Raw genomic sequence first — 14,082 nt, forward strand, 5'->3', positions numbered from 1 at the left:
TGGTGTGTGTGTGTGTGTGTGTGTGTGTGTGTGTGTGTGTGTGTGTGTGTGTGTGTGTGTGTGTGTGTGTGTGTGTGTGTGCTGTTGGGCAGAAACGTGTATGCCCTTCTATATACTTCATCATACTACAGTGTCACACCAAAGTAGCAAAAATATCCCATCTAGGAGCTTTGAAATGTATTTTTTAAGCAAACGTGATATTGGTTAGGCTATGTCAGTGACAATGTGTCTGTGTGTTTATATCATTAATATTGATAATATAATATGCATTTGAACCAATGAAAAGCATTAACAACAATTGAGCTTGTGACAATTATTATTATTATTATTTTTACATTTCCTGAAAAGTAACAGTTTTGTTTGGACATACAACGAGCCACGCTATGGATGGAGTAAAAAAAAAGGAAGAAAAAGGCTGTGTGTGTGTGTGTGTGTGTGTGTGTGTGTGTGTGTGTGTGTGTGTGTGTGTGTGTGTGTGTGTGTGTGTGTGTGTGTGTGTGTGTGTGTGTGTGTGTGTGTGTGTGTGTGTGTGAGAGAGTGGAGGAGGGGAGGGTTGGTATTTGGTTCCTCTCCCAGCCAGCGGAAAGGAAAGGAAAGGAGAGACAGACGTATCGCTGCTCCTCTGCTCTGCTCCTCTTGCAGGACAATGTGAATGTACTGTGGAGAGCGTGAGGAGAAGATCCCGAAGAAGAACAATAAGAACCGAATGGATCACACTGGATCCAGTTGATTATTACAGCGAGGAAGGATTCCCATCGACCACGATGGATCATCGGAGAACAATCTGATCCGCACGGGACACACACAACAATCAACACCATTTGTTGGAGCGGCGGGGGGAGGAATATATTTTACTACTTTTATTCTTGCAAAGGAAGGAAAGGAATACACGGGCAAGGATAGCAGCGAGCGGGCTTTAACAACAACAATGTGGATTTTGCGCTGAGGAGGAGGAGGGAGGGAGGAGGAGAAGCAGCGGCTTGCAGGCAGGAGCAGGGCCGAGGAGGAGAAGCAGACGGACGGATAGAGAGAAGATGGGCGCCGCGGTGCTGCTGCTGCTGCTCCGGAGCCTCCTGGTGCTGTTGAGCTGTTTCTGTTTGCTCATTAGAGGTGAGTTGGGCTTATGTTGGAATATATGAGCTTTGTTTTGTTTGTTTGTTTGCGTTCGGGGGGTTTATTATAAAGTTTTGTTAACAATGTTCCCCAGATGTGTGTGTGTGTGTGTGTGTGTGTGTGTGTGTGTGTGTGTGTGTGTGTGTGTGTGTGTGTGTGTGTGTGTGTGTGTGTGCCTTACACTGATTCACCACACAGTGTGCACTGTGCACGTCCAACTCTCTCACACACACACACACACACACACACACACACACACACACACACACACACACACACACACACACACACACACACACACACAGGGCCCAACAAGCCCCGGTTGGTTCACTTTGGCTGCTGCTTATCGATGCTGCTGCTAACACGCTAGCCACCAGTTTATAAAACACACACACACACACACACACACACACACACACACACACACACACACACACACACACACACACACACACACACACACACACACACACACACACACACACACACAGATAGAGCAGTAAAGGCTGCTAGTAGGATCAATGTGACATGGATACGACAGTGACGTCACAAACCAATCGGAAGTGTGTGTGTACACTACTACGTTTTTAATAGCTAGAATCTAGAGCTGCAATACCAACCCTTGACAGCCCATACAAGTCCTCCTATCTGATTGTTTTAAACGACGTTAAACACACCAATATTGCAGCTGTATGGAAAGCCTGAATCATCCTCTTTCTATCTGCAAAGTTTTTGTTTCATAAAAAGCCACCATAGATGTGTTATGAACTACTTTCGGTACAGACAGATATTGGTATCTAATATTCTAGATTCCAGATATTAAAAATAGGATCTAAGAGTTAATTGCGGCTACACTACTACAAGTGGTTTGCCTCTTCATGTCAAGGAAGGAGGGACCCCCAAATTAACATGTAGGCCCATTTGGCCGAGGACCCCCATCTGGAAATATTTTGTACCACTGCCAGACAGAGACCCTCCAGAAGAGAACAATTGTGTTAAAACAAAGGTCTATATAATATCAAAAATGTTCACACTTTTCAAGCATCTTTCTAAAGATGTTAAAAAGTAGCTTGAAGATCTGCTATTTATGAATTGGTAAAACTTCAATAGTTATTAAAATGTAACCAAATGGGTCCATTTGGTTATATTTGTCTACTCAACAGCTACGAATGGATAAATAAATTATAGTTTCAGGGGGGATTGGTTTGTGTGTCACAAGTATGTTTTGATTTGAAGAAGATAGAAAAGTGATGGCTCTTCCGCTAGACGGACGCTCAGTTGTGACGTCTCTGGTGCATCCTTTAATCTTTATCCCAGAGCAGAGTCCCATTAAATCACAGCTAGCTAGCAGCGCTAGCTAGCATACCACTGACTACATGTAATAGCGCAAAATAATAGTATTGTTCCACGTTTCACAGTCATAATAACAAAGAGTTAAAATCTGGGGCATTTGCTAGCTTTAATAGCTGACTTACAAATGTGTCAAACATGTCTTATAATAACGTTGTGTGGGATTGTAATTCAGCAAGGCACAACAACGTTTAGTTGGGAGAGACAAACAAGCCATTGCCTTGCTCTGAAAAGACCCTGTTGGCCACTCAAGTCAGTTTCTAGTTATTATGATTGTGTTAGATTTGATTTTGGTAAAAGAAACACAAGTTTCAACACACTATAACTTCAGTGTAATAAAAGTGTAATAAAAACACACTTTTCCAATGTACCTTTCCTGGTACTTGGACCTTTTAAAACTAAGGTTATTTAACTGATGTGACTTAATATGTCCATTTACATGCTTATTTAAACACAAAATATTGGCCAGATGAGCAATGTTACAAATCCAACCAGTGTGGTGCTACAAAGGGAACATCAGGCTAAAATCCCGGGGGCATTTCATGATAATAATCTGGGAAGAAGTTGTTATTATTATAAAGTCTTTAATGTGGGCCTTATAGCCCAAAATATATGCCTTTGTTACCACAGCTAATTGTATATGTAAGTTATCTCAAGCATGTATACACGTTTTCAGCTTCTTGCCCCCAGACCTCACCATGTGTGTTCGCTTTCAGATTCTGCCAAATTCATGTTTTTAATGGAGATATATATATTGGGGCACACTTTTGTTCAATTCCGCTGACTTTGAACTAATTAGTCAGTCAGCCCATCATAAGAAGAAGCAGCATTAAAAGCAGTGGTTCTCTAAAAGTGAGGCCCAGGGACCTTCTGGGTTATTTGAAGGGGTTCTAAATGTTACCCGTAAAAGGTCTGTTACTAAGTAAATTAACCCATTGAGACCTGAAGCTGATTCTACATGTCTCCTAAATCTCAACAGTTTTCTGAAAAACATATGTTTCTATATCAGTGGTGCTCAATCTTTTTCATGTCAAGGACCCCCAAAATGATATATATTTGGCTGCGGACCCCCATCAAAATATTTTGTTCCAGGAACCCCCAAAAGCAACGATTTGAGTTAAAAATGTTCGCTTTAAAAATATATATATTCAAAGATTTGCACACATTTTCACGATTTTTCAAAAATAGCAGATCTACAAGCTCGTAGCGCGGCACTCGGTGCCGCGCTATGAGCTTGTATATCTGCTATTTTTGAATAGCCCAAAGTGTAAAATAATGCTTTTTAGCTCAAATCTAAAAATGACACAGTTCCAGGTCTTAATGGGTTAATGGAACAGGTCTATTTGGTTCCATTCGTACACTGTCACAGTTATGGGGGGGGGGGGGGGGGGGTCCTTGAAATTAACAAGTTTGAGGACTACTGAATTTAAGTGAAACAGGTGAGAAGTCTGTTGAACAATCGTGCCCTTCGACTACTTTACCAGTTCACGTTTACGACCTGGAGATGATGATGATGGTGTGTCTACTCACTGGATGTGTTTTTGGAAGCCAATCCACTCTTTATCAGTTATGACACGAAGACTGTGGTTATTTAGGATGCAGCAGTGTGATATCAATCATTTGTTTGTGAGGAGAGCGCGAGAGGTAAAGCTGCCAGTCCACTAGGCTCCATCTGGGAGCCATATTGGGGCCACAAGGGGGAAAGCAGTGAAGTGGTCCAACTTTGATTCAGTTTTCTTAGAACATGACTGACGTGCGTGTTGGATCAGTCTTCTAAGAAATATTGAAAAGGAAGTTGTTTTTTTTCTTTCTCTCTCATTGGTTTACGTTCAAAGACATTGTGCTTTTTTATATTCTGGACCCCATTTCATGGAACAAGTACGTTATTTCACATTGTCCAGTGCCATGGAATGGTTTATTGCAGACATCCAGTATTATGTGTTCTTAAGAATGTGTAACTATTAGCACGCTAGGTAATGGGGCTAGTTCCAATTCTAACAGCATTGTGTTATTTCTGCTTCATAGTGGCCTAGTAGGCTCTTTATTGTCAGAATCTTGTAATATTATGTGTTAAATTACACAAATCACCAGGAAGATCAGTTATTCTATGGCCATTAGAGCAAATGAACCACTTAAACCCCTAGTCTAGACTTAGGGAATTGGACTTTTTTTTTGCGCTGTCTGTACTTGGACTGCTTTTTTCTGTCTTCACCAAATCTCTTGGCCAAAAATAGCTGATCTACTGAGCTTGTAGATCTGCATTTTTTGGCTAATGTTCCGTCAAGAATATAATGACGTACCCTGCATGTTCAAATCATGTATGCTTTACATGAAAATGTCAATTTAACATTGAGGTGCCCCCAATGTTTAGGTGCCCACTCGGTATCCAATGTGGCAGCAATATTGTAATCACCTGTCTGTAGGACACACACACACACACACACACACACACACACACACACACACACACACACACACACACACACACACACACACACACACACACACACACACACACAGGCCTATTGAAAGTGTGGCAATTCCTCTGAAATTAGCCTGCTTTATGTTGGTTAATGTTAAGACTCAGACCAGAGACCACTAAAACAAACCTCCCAGAAAAAGCATCTTTGCTGCTATTTCGGTCTCCAGAGTCGAGTAAAGGGTTCTGACATTCTGCACAAACTGCAAATATTTGGGGAAGGAAATGACCCCTGGGTGAAAATAAAACACGTATCCGGTGAGAGTGAAGAGGCTGATTGTTGATGCTGATAGAGATCTGTTGGCATGTGGTGTTAGAAGTGTCCCACCGGGGCCTGGCACTGTGCCAAAGACCGGGCTAGAGTATCTGCCAGTGGACTGGATAAAATGTACTAGTCACAGTGGTTCTCAAAGTGGGGTCCAGGGACCCACAGGGTTCCTTAACTGTGTTTCCAGGGCACAATTAGTTAATATTAGCATCAAAAAAGTTTAACCACTTAGGGGGGGCAGATACACATTCATTTGGGGGCCTTGACATGAAAATGTTTTAGAACCACTGCACTGGTCACAGCCAGACATTCGGCAGGTAACAGGCGTCCGTTTCCCACCCTCTCTGTAATCTCACAGAACATGATCACTGACAATTTATTCTTCAACGCTCTGTGCTTTTGACTACTTAAATCCAGTGGCTGCTGGTGGATTGTTTTCCCCAGGTAGTGCTACACCAAAAAGTAAGCCAACACGTACCATATTATTATCACACTAGTTTAATGTTGATACATGAAAATGCTTTTATTTGCATTTAGGCCCTGCGCTGGTAGTAATTCATTTGTTAAAGACAAACTATATTAGGGCTATATTATTTTTGCAATCTACATAGGCATTTTGGTATGAAAACCTGCGTTCTTAATCCTGTATCATACAAACCAAACTCTGCGAGTTGTGGTGTTTTTCATGCCTCGATAAGCTTGGTTTATACTTCGGCGCATGACAGTATCGTGCGTCAAATATCGCCGATCTACAAGCCCACAACTTGTTGCAGATGCAACGCTTGTGGGCTTGCAGATCGGCGATACCGTTGTGCGTCGAAGAATAACTCAGCATAGACATAACACGGGCATAGAAAGCGAAGCTTGCAGGGAAAATATGGTGGAATGAGCAGCACCAATCGGTGCAGTTCTACGGTATGTATATGTATATCTATATGCTGGTCACTGGAAACCTGCGCCCACGGCGGCCGGGATCACTTGCATTGAAGAGTGAACTGCACATGTGCAAAAATGTATATGGCGAGTCAATTTTAAAGATTTGTGCGCCACTGCGTAGTGCTGCACGATTCTTGCTCAAATGGGAATCATGACTTTCCTCCATAAGAATTGAGATCACGATTCTCACACGATTCTCTTGTAAATATAAAATTATAAAGCAAAAAAAATAAATATATATTTTTTTAATATTGAAAATGTATTTTAAAGTAATATTTATATTTATTCAAGGAAAATACAAGTCCTCTATTGACGGGCCGCCACTGCTTAAAGGAGGAGTTCACCCCCATTTTTTTTATTTTCTATCAATTACGCACCCTATGAAGCCTTGAATTCATGGAAATTTTTTGTTTTTTGTCGCATTCCTAAGCCAATAATTTGATAACCGGGTCATCGGTCAATAGGAGACTCAGTAGGACATCTTTGAGTCTCCGCCGGTCATCAAATTATTGGCATAGGAATGCGACAAACAAAAAAATCTATCAATTCAAGGCTTCATGTGGTGCGTATTCTGCGTAATTGATAGAAAATACATATTCTTTTGCGTGAACTACTACTTAAAATCCTATACTGCACTAACCAAGGTCCCCCAGGGGTCTATCCCTGGCCCCCTCATTTCTTCCCCTCGACACCAAATCTCTCCACCAAATGTTTGCCTATTATGATAACTCGACTCAACTCAAACTTTATTTATAATTGTAATATTTACAATGACCAGTGGTCAACCAAAGTGCTGTACAAAGTCAGATTAAAAACAAGCATACAGAAAAACAAATAACACAATTTAACAACAAGAATAACAAAAAGAATAAAGACGGCATTACACAATTAAGCCAATTTGTAAGCCAAAACGTATGGGCCAGGTTTATGCGATCAGACCAAGTTAAAAGCCAGGGAGAAGAAATGAGTTTTAAGTGAAGATTTGAAGACCGCTAAGGAGCGAGCAGACTTAATATGCAGGGGCAAACTGTTCCCGAGGCTGGGACCGGCCACTGCAAAGGCTCGGTCACCTCTGGACTTGTAACTAGTTGTGCGCTCAATCAGGAGCAACTGGTCAGCCGACCTCAAGGCCCTGGCTGGGGTGTATGGCTCTATAAGTTCAGATAGATACTGGGGGGCCAGCACATCTTCATTCAATCGGTCGTATGGTAGTTGGTACTGCACTGGTTAGTCTCGAGAACGGGTATTGCATAAACGGGTGGGGCATGCATTTCCAACTTTCATCGTTCCTGACTTGCATCGTTCCCGACTTTCATGCTCTGTGAATAGATCAGCACCGGTCTAGTTCTATTATGTTCCGCATCAGAACAATGATGAAGATTAACCCCCAAAAAAATCAAAACATTTCAAGAATACCAGAGCTTCAAGCTCACAACACATTGTGACGGGCCGCCTCTTGAGCTTGTAGATGGGCTATTTTCGAAATGAATTTGAATTTCTTTTGTGGTTTAGGCGGTTGAGAATCTGAACAAACCGAGCCATGATTTTACAACATGTCATTTGTTCCCCTCCCTCTTCCAGGAGTGCCTCTCCTCCTGTATGCAAACCGACGGGACCTGCGGCTGGTGGACGCGGCGCACGGCAAGGCCAACGCCACGGTGGTGGTGGGCGGCCTGGAGGACGCGGCGGCCGTGGACTACGTGTACGCCCGGGGCTTCATCTACTGGAGCGACGTGAGCGAGGAGGCCATCAAGCGCACCGTGTTCAACCAATCGGGGGCCAGCGGCGTCCAGACGGTGGTGGTGTCGGGCCTCGCCTCCCCCGACGGACTAGCCTGCGACTGGCTGGGCAGTAAGCTCTACTGGACTGACTCGGAGACCAACCGGATCGAGGTGGCGGAGCTCGACGGGTCGCTGCGAAAAGTTCTATTTTGGAAGGATCTGGATCAGCCGAGGGCGATAGCCTTGGATCCAGGAAGAGGGTGAGTAGTATCTTCTCTGGCTTTTGTTTGGCTACTGAAAGCCTGGGCAGGCGGAAAGGAGGGGCGTGTATTCCTGACTGCCTTTTGTGAGGCTCACCTTTGTTTGCGGCGCTACCGTGGCCTGGATTGGGTTGCAAGGTTCCTGAGCCGAGAGCCATTCCTAAAAGCAGGGCAGGCCGGTGTCCACTGAATTCCCCCTGTAGAAAACGAACAAGAGCGTCAGTGTTTGTGTGTGTGTGTGTGTGTGTGTGTGTCTTCGCCATTTCTGAGGAAGGGGAGCGGCGAGGGCTCTTAGTCCTGGCAGCTGAGGAATGTCTTATATCACCTCCAGATAGAGGGGCATCTGCCTCTCCCAGAGAGAGAGAGAGAGAGAGAGAGAGGGTAAACAAACCCAGGTCACAGCCGCCACTCTCTCTGGGCTCTAGCAGCAGCAGCATGCCTCTCTAATTACCTCAGCCCATTCACTTTGACAATCTGCACTGGGACACCACCGTCTGTCAAGTGTGTGTGTGTGTGTGTGTGTGTGTGTGAGTGTATGTGTCACTGAACATTCTGCATTTTTGTCTGCTTTGGTTTTCTGGTTATTTCCTTGCGACTGTTCAATATTGCAAAATGTCTCAAGGATTCCAGTGAGTGTGATTGTTGGCTGCTGTGTTTTTTGGGGGAGGAAGGTTTTCTTCCACTGCTCGTTTGAAGGAAGCACAAACTCAAGGGTTTTCATTTCTGTTACGTTTTACAATGTCTCGTCTCAAGGTTCACTGTGTTTTCTGCTGTAGTGTGCAAGGCGGGAGGAATTTATTGTGATGAAACTCCCACCTGAGTTGATGAAGTGCCAGCCGATGAAGATAAATATTAAAAACAATGTGAGATGCTGCACACTCTTTGGTTCCATTGCAACAGTTTATTGAGATTGAATAAAATAACCCAAAGTCTCAGCAGCTATGCTGCCTTCATCAGGGTCAGTTGGCTGCAACTCATCCTTTTCATCTGCAGTTTTTAACTCATCTTTTTTTATCTGCAGTTTTTATTTATCACAACGTCGTGGATGCATTATCCGTTAGACACACATGTAGTTTTGTAGTTGGAATTGTCTGCTAATTTCAAACTAGTCATAAGATCGTCTGAAGGATGAAGGCAGGAACAGAAATGCATTGGCATGACAAGAGTGGAAAACGGAGCCTTTGCCGAGTTAGGAATATTTCTTTTTGTTGTAGATTGAAATCTGGGACTCAGGGTGGGGCGAACAAAAGCCTTTCACTGGCACTGTAGCGCGTCATCCTCCCTCCCCACCTCAAAAAGCCAGGACTGGAATTTCTGCTGGTCAGGTGGTAGAAAGAAAAATAAAACCCACTCTTCATAATAGACTACTAGAGCATTGGTTCCCAAACGTTTTAGCTTGAGAGAGCCCAAAAGAGAAATGTGATGCGTCTCCCCCCGGGACCCCAAACTAGTGAAAATAGCCGATCTACAAGCTCATAGTGCATCGCGATGAGACACGTTGTGAGCTTGCAGATCTGCTATTTTCACTACTTAGTAAAAGTTTTTTTTAATAATATATAGAATCTCTTCGAGTGAAAAATTATAAAATGATTTTGAAAAATGTTTTTTTTTTAAATAATAAATAAATATACATTTATATTTACTCAAGACCAATACAAATTTGTCCACGACCCACACATGGGACCCGACCCAGTGTTTGGGAAACAATGGACCAGTAGAGTCCTCGATTAAGGCTGGGCTCTATCATTGGCTGATAATGATAAAGTGCTGTTACAAAAGTTAGTGACGCTATTCAAACCGTTGATCTATCGAAACAAAATGAGTGTGCGATAGAGCCATCCTGATGTATTTATCTGGCCGATATATTGGACATTATTTGCCATCGGCAGTTTTGCAGCCAACGTGTCGCGATTATTTTCTTTTTATATAATAAATAACCACTTTCAACCTGGTGTCCCTATTTTGGCCATGTCAACATAGTTGAACATTTTCAAAAGTTTTCAAAAATAGAGCTTGTAGAGCAGCTATTTTTGAACATGTTTTCTCACTGGTCATAGTGGTTTCGTAGTGGTTAAATGAAATAAAGTTCCCTTGTTTTTTGTATTTTATATTTACTTGTTTGCTTAACCCAGTAAAACCGTGAAAGCATCTGTGCCATTTTAGATTTCTGCGTTGGCTATTCAAAAATAGCAGATATGCAAGCTCACACGTGTCGCGCTGCGAGCTTGTACATCTGCTATTTTTGAACATTTTTGAGAGATCTTTCACTACTGATTCAGAAGGCATTTGTAGAATCGGCCTCAGATCTTAATTGGTATCAAATCAAAGTTATTCAAATTGATTAGAACACTTGACAAAATATCGGTCAAAAACAGTCGGTGGTCCACGAACCTGGCATGGGTCCGTTGGGCTGTGGTGTGGCTGTGGTGTGTGTGTGTGTGAGGAGGAGGACTTGGTTGTTTTTTTCATGTTGTGCCTTGTTGCAGTCGGCGTGGGGGTCACGAGGAGTCTCAACAGGTGAGCGACCAGAGGTTAAAGACGGTCTCTGACCACACAGCAGCCATCTGACATGAAAGCTGATATGCAGGGAAAACCAGCCTCCCACCCCCCAGGCACTGGCCCGTCCAGCCTGGTGTAATAAGAGGACCCCCTCCTCAGATGGACACGCAGCGCGTTGCTCCTCAGGCCTCTTTCTGTGTCACACAGAATAGCAGCAACGTTGAGGGGGAAACGGCAGCCAGGCCAGTAGCAGCACCGTTCAGTGATTTGCACCCACATGTTGCTGTGCTCCAGCGGTGGAAAATGTGCTCACAATTTTTACAGACCTGAAGCCGATTCTACATGTCTCCTAAATCTCAACCTTTCTGAAAAACGTATGTTTCTATATCAGTGGTGCTCAATCTTTTTCATGTCAAGGACCACCCAAATGATATGTATTTGGCCGCGGACCCCCATCAAAATATTTTGTTCCAGGGACCCCCAGAAGCAAAGATTTGAGTTAGAAATGTTCGCTTTAAAAAAATATATATTCAAAGATTTGCACAGATTTTCACTAATCTTCAAAAATAGCAGATCTACAAGCTCTTAGCGCGGCACTCGGTGCCGCGCTATGAGCTTGCATATCTGCTATTTTTGAATAGCCCAAAGTGTAAAATAATGCTTTTTAGCTCAAATCTAAAAATGACACAGTTCCAGGTCTTAATGGGTTAAGTAAAAGTATCAATACTGCAATGTAGAAATACTCTGTTACAAGTAAAAGTCTGGAATTCAAAATTTACTTGAGTACAAAAGTATTGGTATCAAAATGTAGTTAGAGTAGGAAGTACTCATTATGCAGAATGTCCCATTTCACAACTTTTCAAACGTATACAAATCTTTTGGAAATCTACAAGCTCACAATGCGTCGCGGGAGCTTGACTGTAGATCGACTATTTTCGAATGGCCGAAATGTATATAGGGCTGAAGTGGTTAATGTATGTTTTCTAATAATAATCAAAATCTACAAAGTACCTAGTAACTAAAGCTTTCAAATAATTGCAGTGGAGTAAAAGTAGAATATTTTCCTCTGAGATATATTGGAGTAAAAGTACTGAAAATTGGAAAAACTCCAGTAAAGTCAAATGTGAATGTTCTAAGTAGTCAGTAGACCAATTTGAAATATTTTTAAAGAGGTGCAAGAGTGCAACATATCTGAAAAGAAAAGAAAAAAAGCACATACTGTAGTAAGGCCAACTGGAAGGCGTTGCCCTCTTGTCACGCTACGATACAAACACGTAAATGAATAAACAACAGTTGTCCGGACAAAGAGAAAACTAAAAGTCACTGGTGGATAATGATGTGTTACAACAGAACGCTGAATCACGCTGTACTGTTGAGTAGGGCTGGGCAATGTATCAATACTATCCTACTATAACCCATTAAGACCTGAGGCCCATTTGACAAAATGTCTTCTGAAAAACGTACGTTTCTATGTCAGTGGTTCTCAAACCTTTTCATGTCAAGGACCCCCCCCCCAAAAAAAAAATATATGTATTTGACCGCAGACCCGCCCATCGCAAAATATTTTGTTCCAGGGACCCCCAGAAGCAAAGATTTGAGTTTAGAATGTTCGCTTAAAAAAATATATATATTCAAAGATTTGCACAAATTTTCAAGATTTTTCAAAAATCTCTAAAAGCCTATGAACTTGTATATCTGCTATTCTTAAATAGTCAAAGTATAAAATAATGGTTAAAGTGGTTAACCCATTTAGATCGGAGGCCATTTCTAAAAACGCCCTCTAAATCCTGACCTAAGTTTTCTGAAAAACTTCAAATATGTATTCAAAATGTTATGTTGTTATATACTGTACATAGCAACCACAATCCCCAAAAGGGGTTCTCGTCTTGAAAGGTATAGTTACAAATAGGGGTTCCCGCCCTAAAGGTGCTTTCCCGGTTTTAATGGGTTAAATGCGTGAAATCTCTGTCCGTCTGTGTGTGTGTGTAGGTCTGTAGTTAACGTATGTCGAGAACCGTCCGGCCGACCGACCTCAAACTCGACGTGCGCTGACGACCCGAGGGACTGCTGGCGAGTTGGTCAGATAGGTGGTTGTCCAGAACCACGATCAAGTTTTAGAAAGGGTGCCATTTTCCCCAATGTGTGGATTAAGTTAAGTGTCTCTGACAAAACTATATCAGAGCATCAAAGAGGTTTGAAGGCTGCACAAATGTCCACCTGAGTTCAGTGCCTGCTGCTGATGGCAATCATTTTGAAGCTCTTTTTGCACACTGTTGTTTTAACAGTGTGAGCGTAGCCAGCTACTTTATAAAGGCAATGCACTCGTAAGCAGTTGGCAGCAGTGTCTGCATTCTGACATTCATCTTAAACAATGTCAATTTTTTTTTGTAAACAAAATGTGTTTCTGGTGGGTTTTTTCCCCCACCATGACCAACAAAGGTACCAGGCCATGATGCAGGCATTACATCAACCACAATGTGTTTGTGTGTGTGTGTGTGTGTGTACATGTTGGCTGTGTATTTGCCACCTATTTTAACAGACCTCTTCAACCGTATCGCAAAGCACATTCTGTTGCAAAGGTTGCATATGATCAGAACTTTGTCCTATAGCTCAGAGGTTCTCAAGATCATTCAGAAATAGAAGATATACAAGCTCATAGCGCGGCACGACCTTGCAGATCTGCTATTTTTGAATAATCTTGAAAATGTTTGCAAATCTTTGAATATATATATTTTTTTTTTCATTTAAGCGAAAACTTTTAACACAAATCTTTGCTTCTGGTGGTCCCTAGCACAAAACATTTTCAGATGGGGGTCCGCGGCCAAATGTATAACAATTTGGGGGGTCCATCCATGGTGCGAAAAAGTTTGAGAACCACTGCTAGTCCTAGTAGACTGGTAGCTGTGTGGGCATCATTGGCAGCCTTCAGCTTTCTGCTAATTCTTTACAACCTTGTGGTAGACCCCACCCTTAGTGGAAACCACCCACTACTACACCATCACACACATGCTCATCTTGATTTATGACAACAGGGGTTAAAGATAAGCTAACCTACCTTTTGTGATATTCCATTAGTCACAAAAGAGACATATAGATCTATTAGATTTGTGAAATATTGTCCTTTTGTAAATACGTCTCAGGCTTATAAATGCAGCAAGCCAGACGGTCTGCTGAAAACCGCACGGTTTGTGAGCGTTGGGGCTGGGGGAAGTCCGCCTGGCGTGGGTGTATTTTTCGTCTGTATAGTCGGATGTCACCGAAGCGGTCGGGAGACTGATTTTATAAAGGTGAATCGGCGCTCCGCCGTCGACTGTAGTTTGTCGAGTTTGAGCCAGTCGGCATACAGTTTGGAGAGCTTACCGTGATGTACAAATGATATGGCCACGCTTCATCAGCGCAGTACTGTCTGAGAATTGGATTTTTCCCCCCAGAAATTGGCCAGGGGGTCATAGCGCT

The 14,082-nt window shown here is 42.6% G+C and overlaps 1 protein-coding gene across 1 annotated transcript in view; it reads left to right on the forward strand.

The window, feature by feature from the left end:
• The first annotated feature begins 596 nt into the window (after window positions 1–596).
• Window positions 597–14,082, forward strand: part of lrp6 (low density lipoprotein receptor-related protein 6) — a 99,435-nt gene continuing 85,949 nt past the window's right edge. The window contains exons 1-2 of the mRNA XM_084049435.1: window positions 597–1,110; window positions 7,728–8,127. Of these exons, the coding sequence (XP_083905561.1) occupies window positions 1,035–1,110; window positions 7,728–8,127 (476 nt within the window). The 5' untranslated portion in view covers window positions 597–1,034. The remainder of the gene's footprint in view (window positions 1,111–7,727; window positions 8,128–14,082) is intronic.

Source organism: Gymnoscopelus microlampas (assembly GCF_963454915.1).
Source record: "Gymnoscopelus microlampas genome assembly, chromosome: 23".
Lineage (NCBI taxonomy): Eukaryota > Metazoa > Chordata > Actinopteri > Myctophiformes > Myctophidae > Gymnoscopelus > Gymnoscopelus microlampas.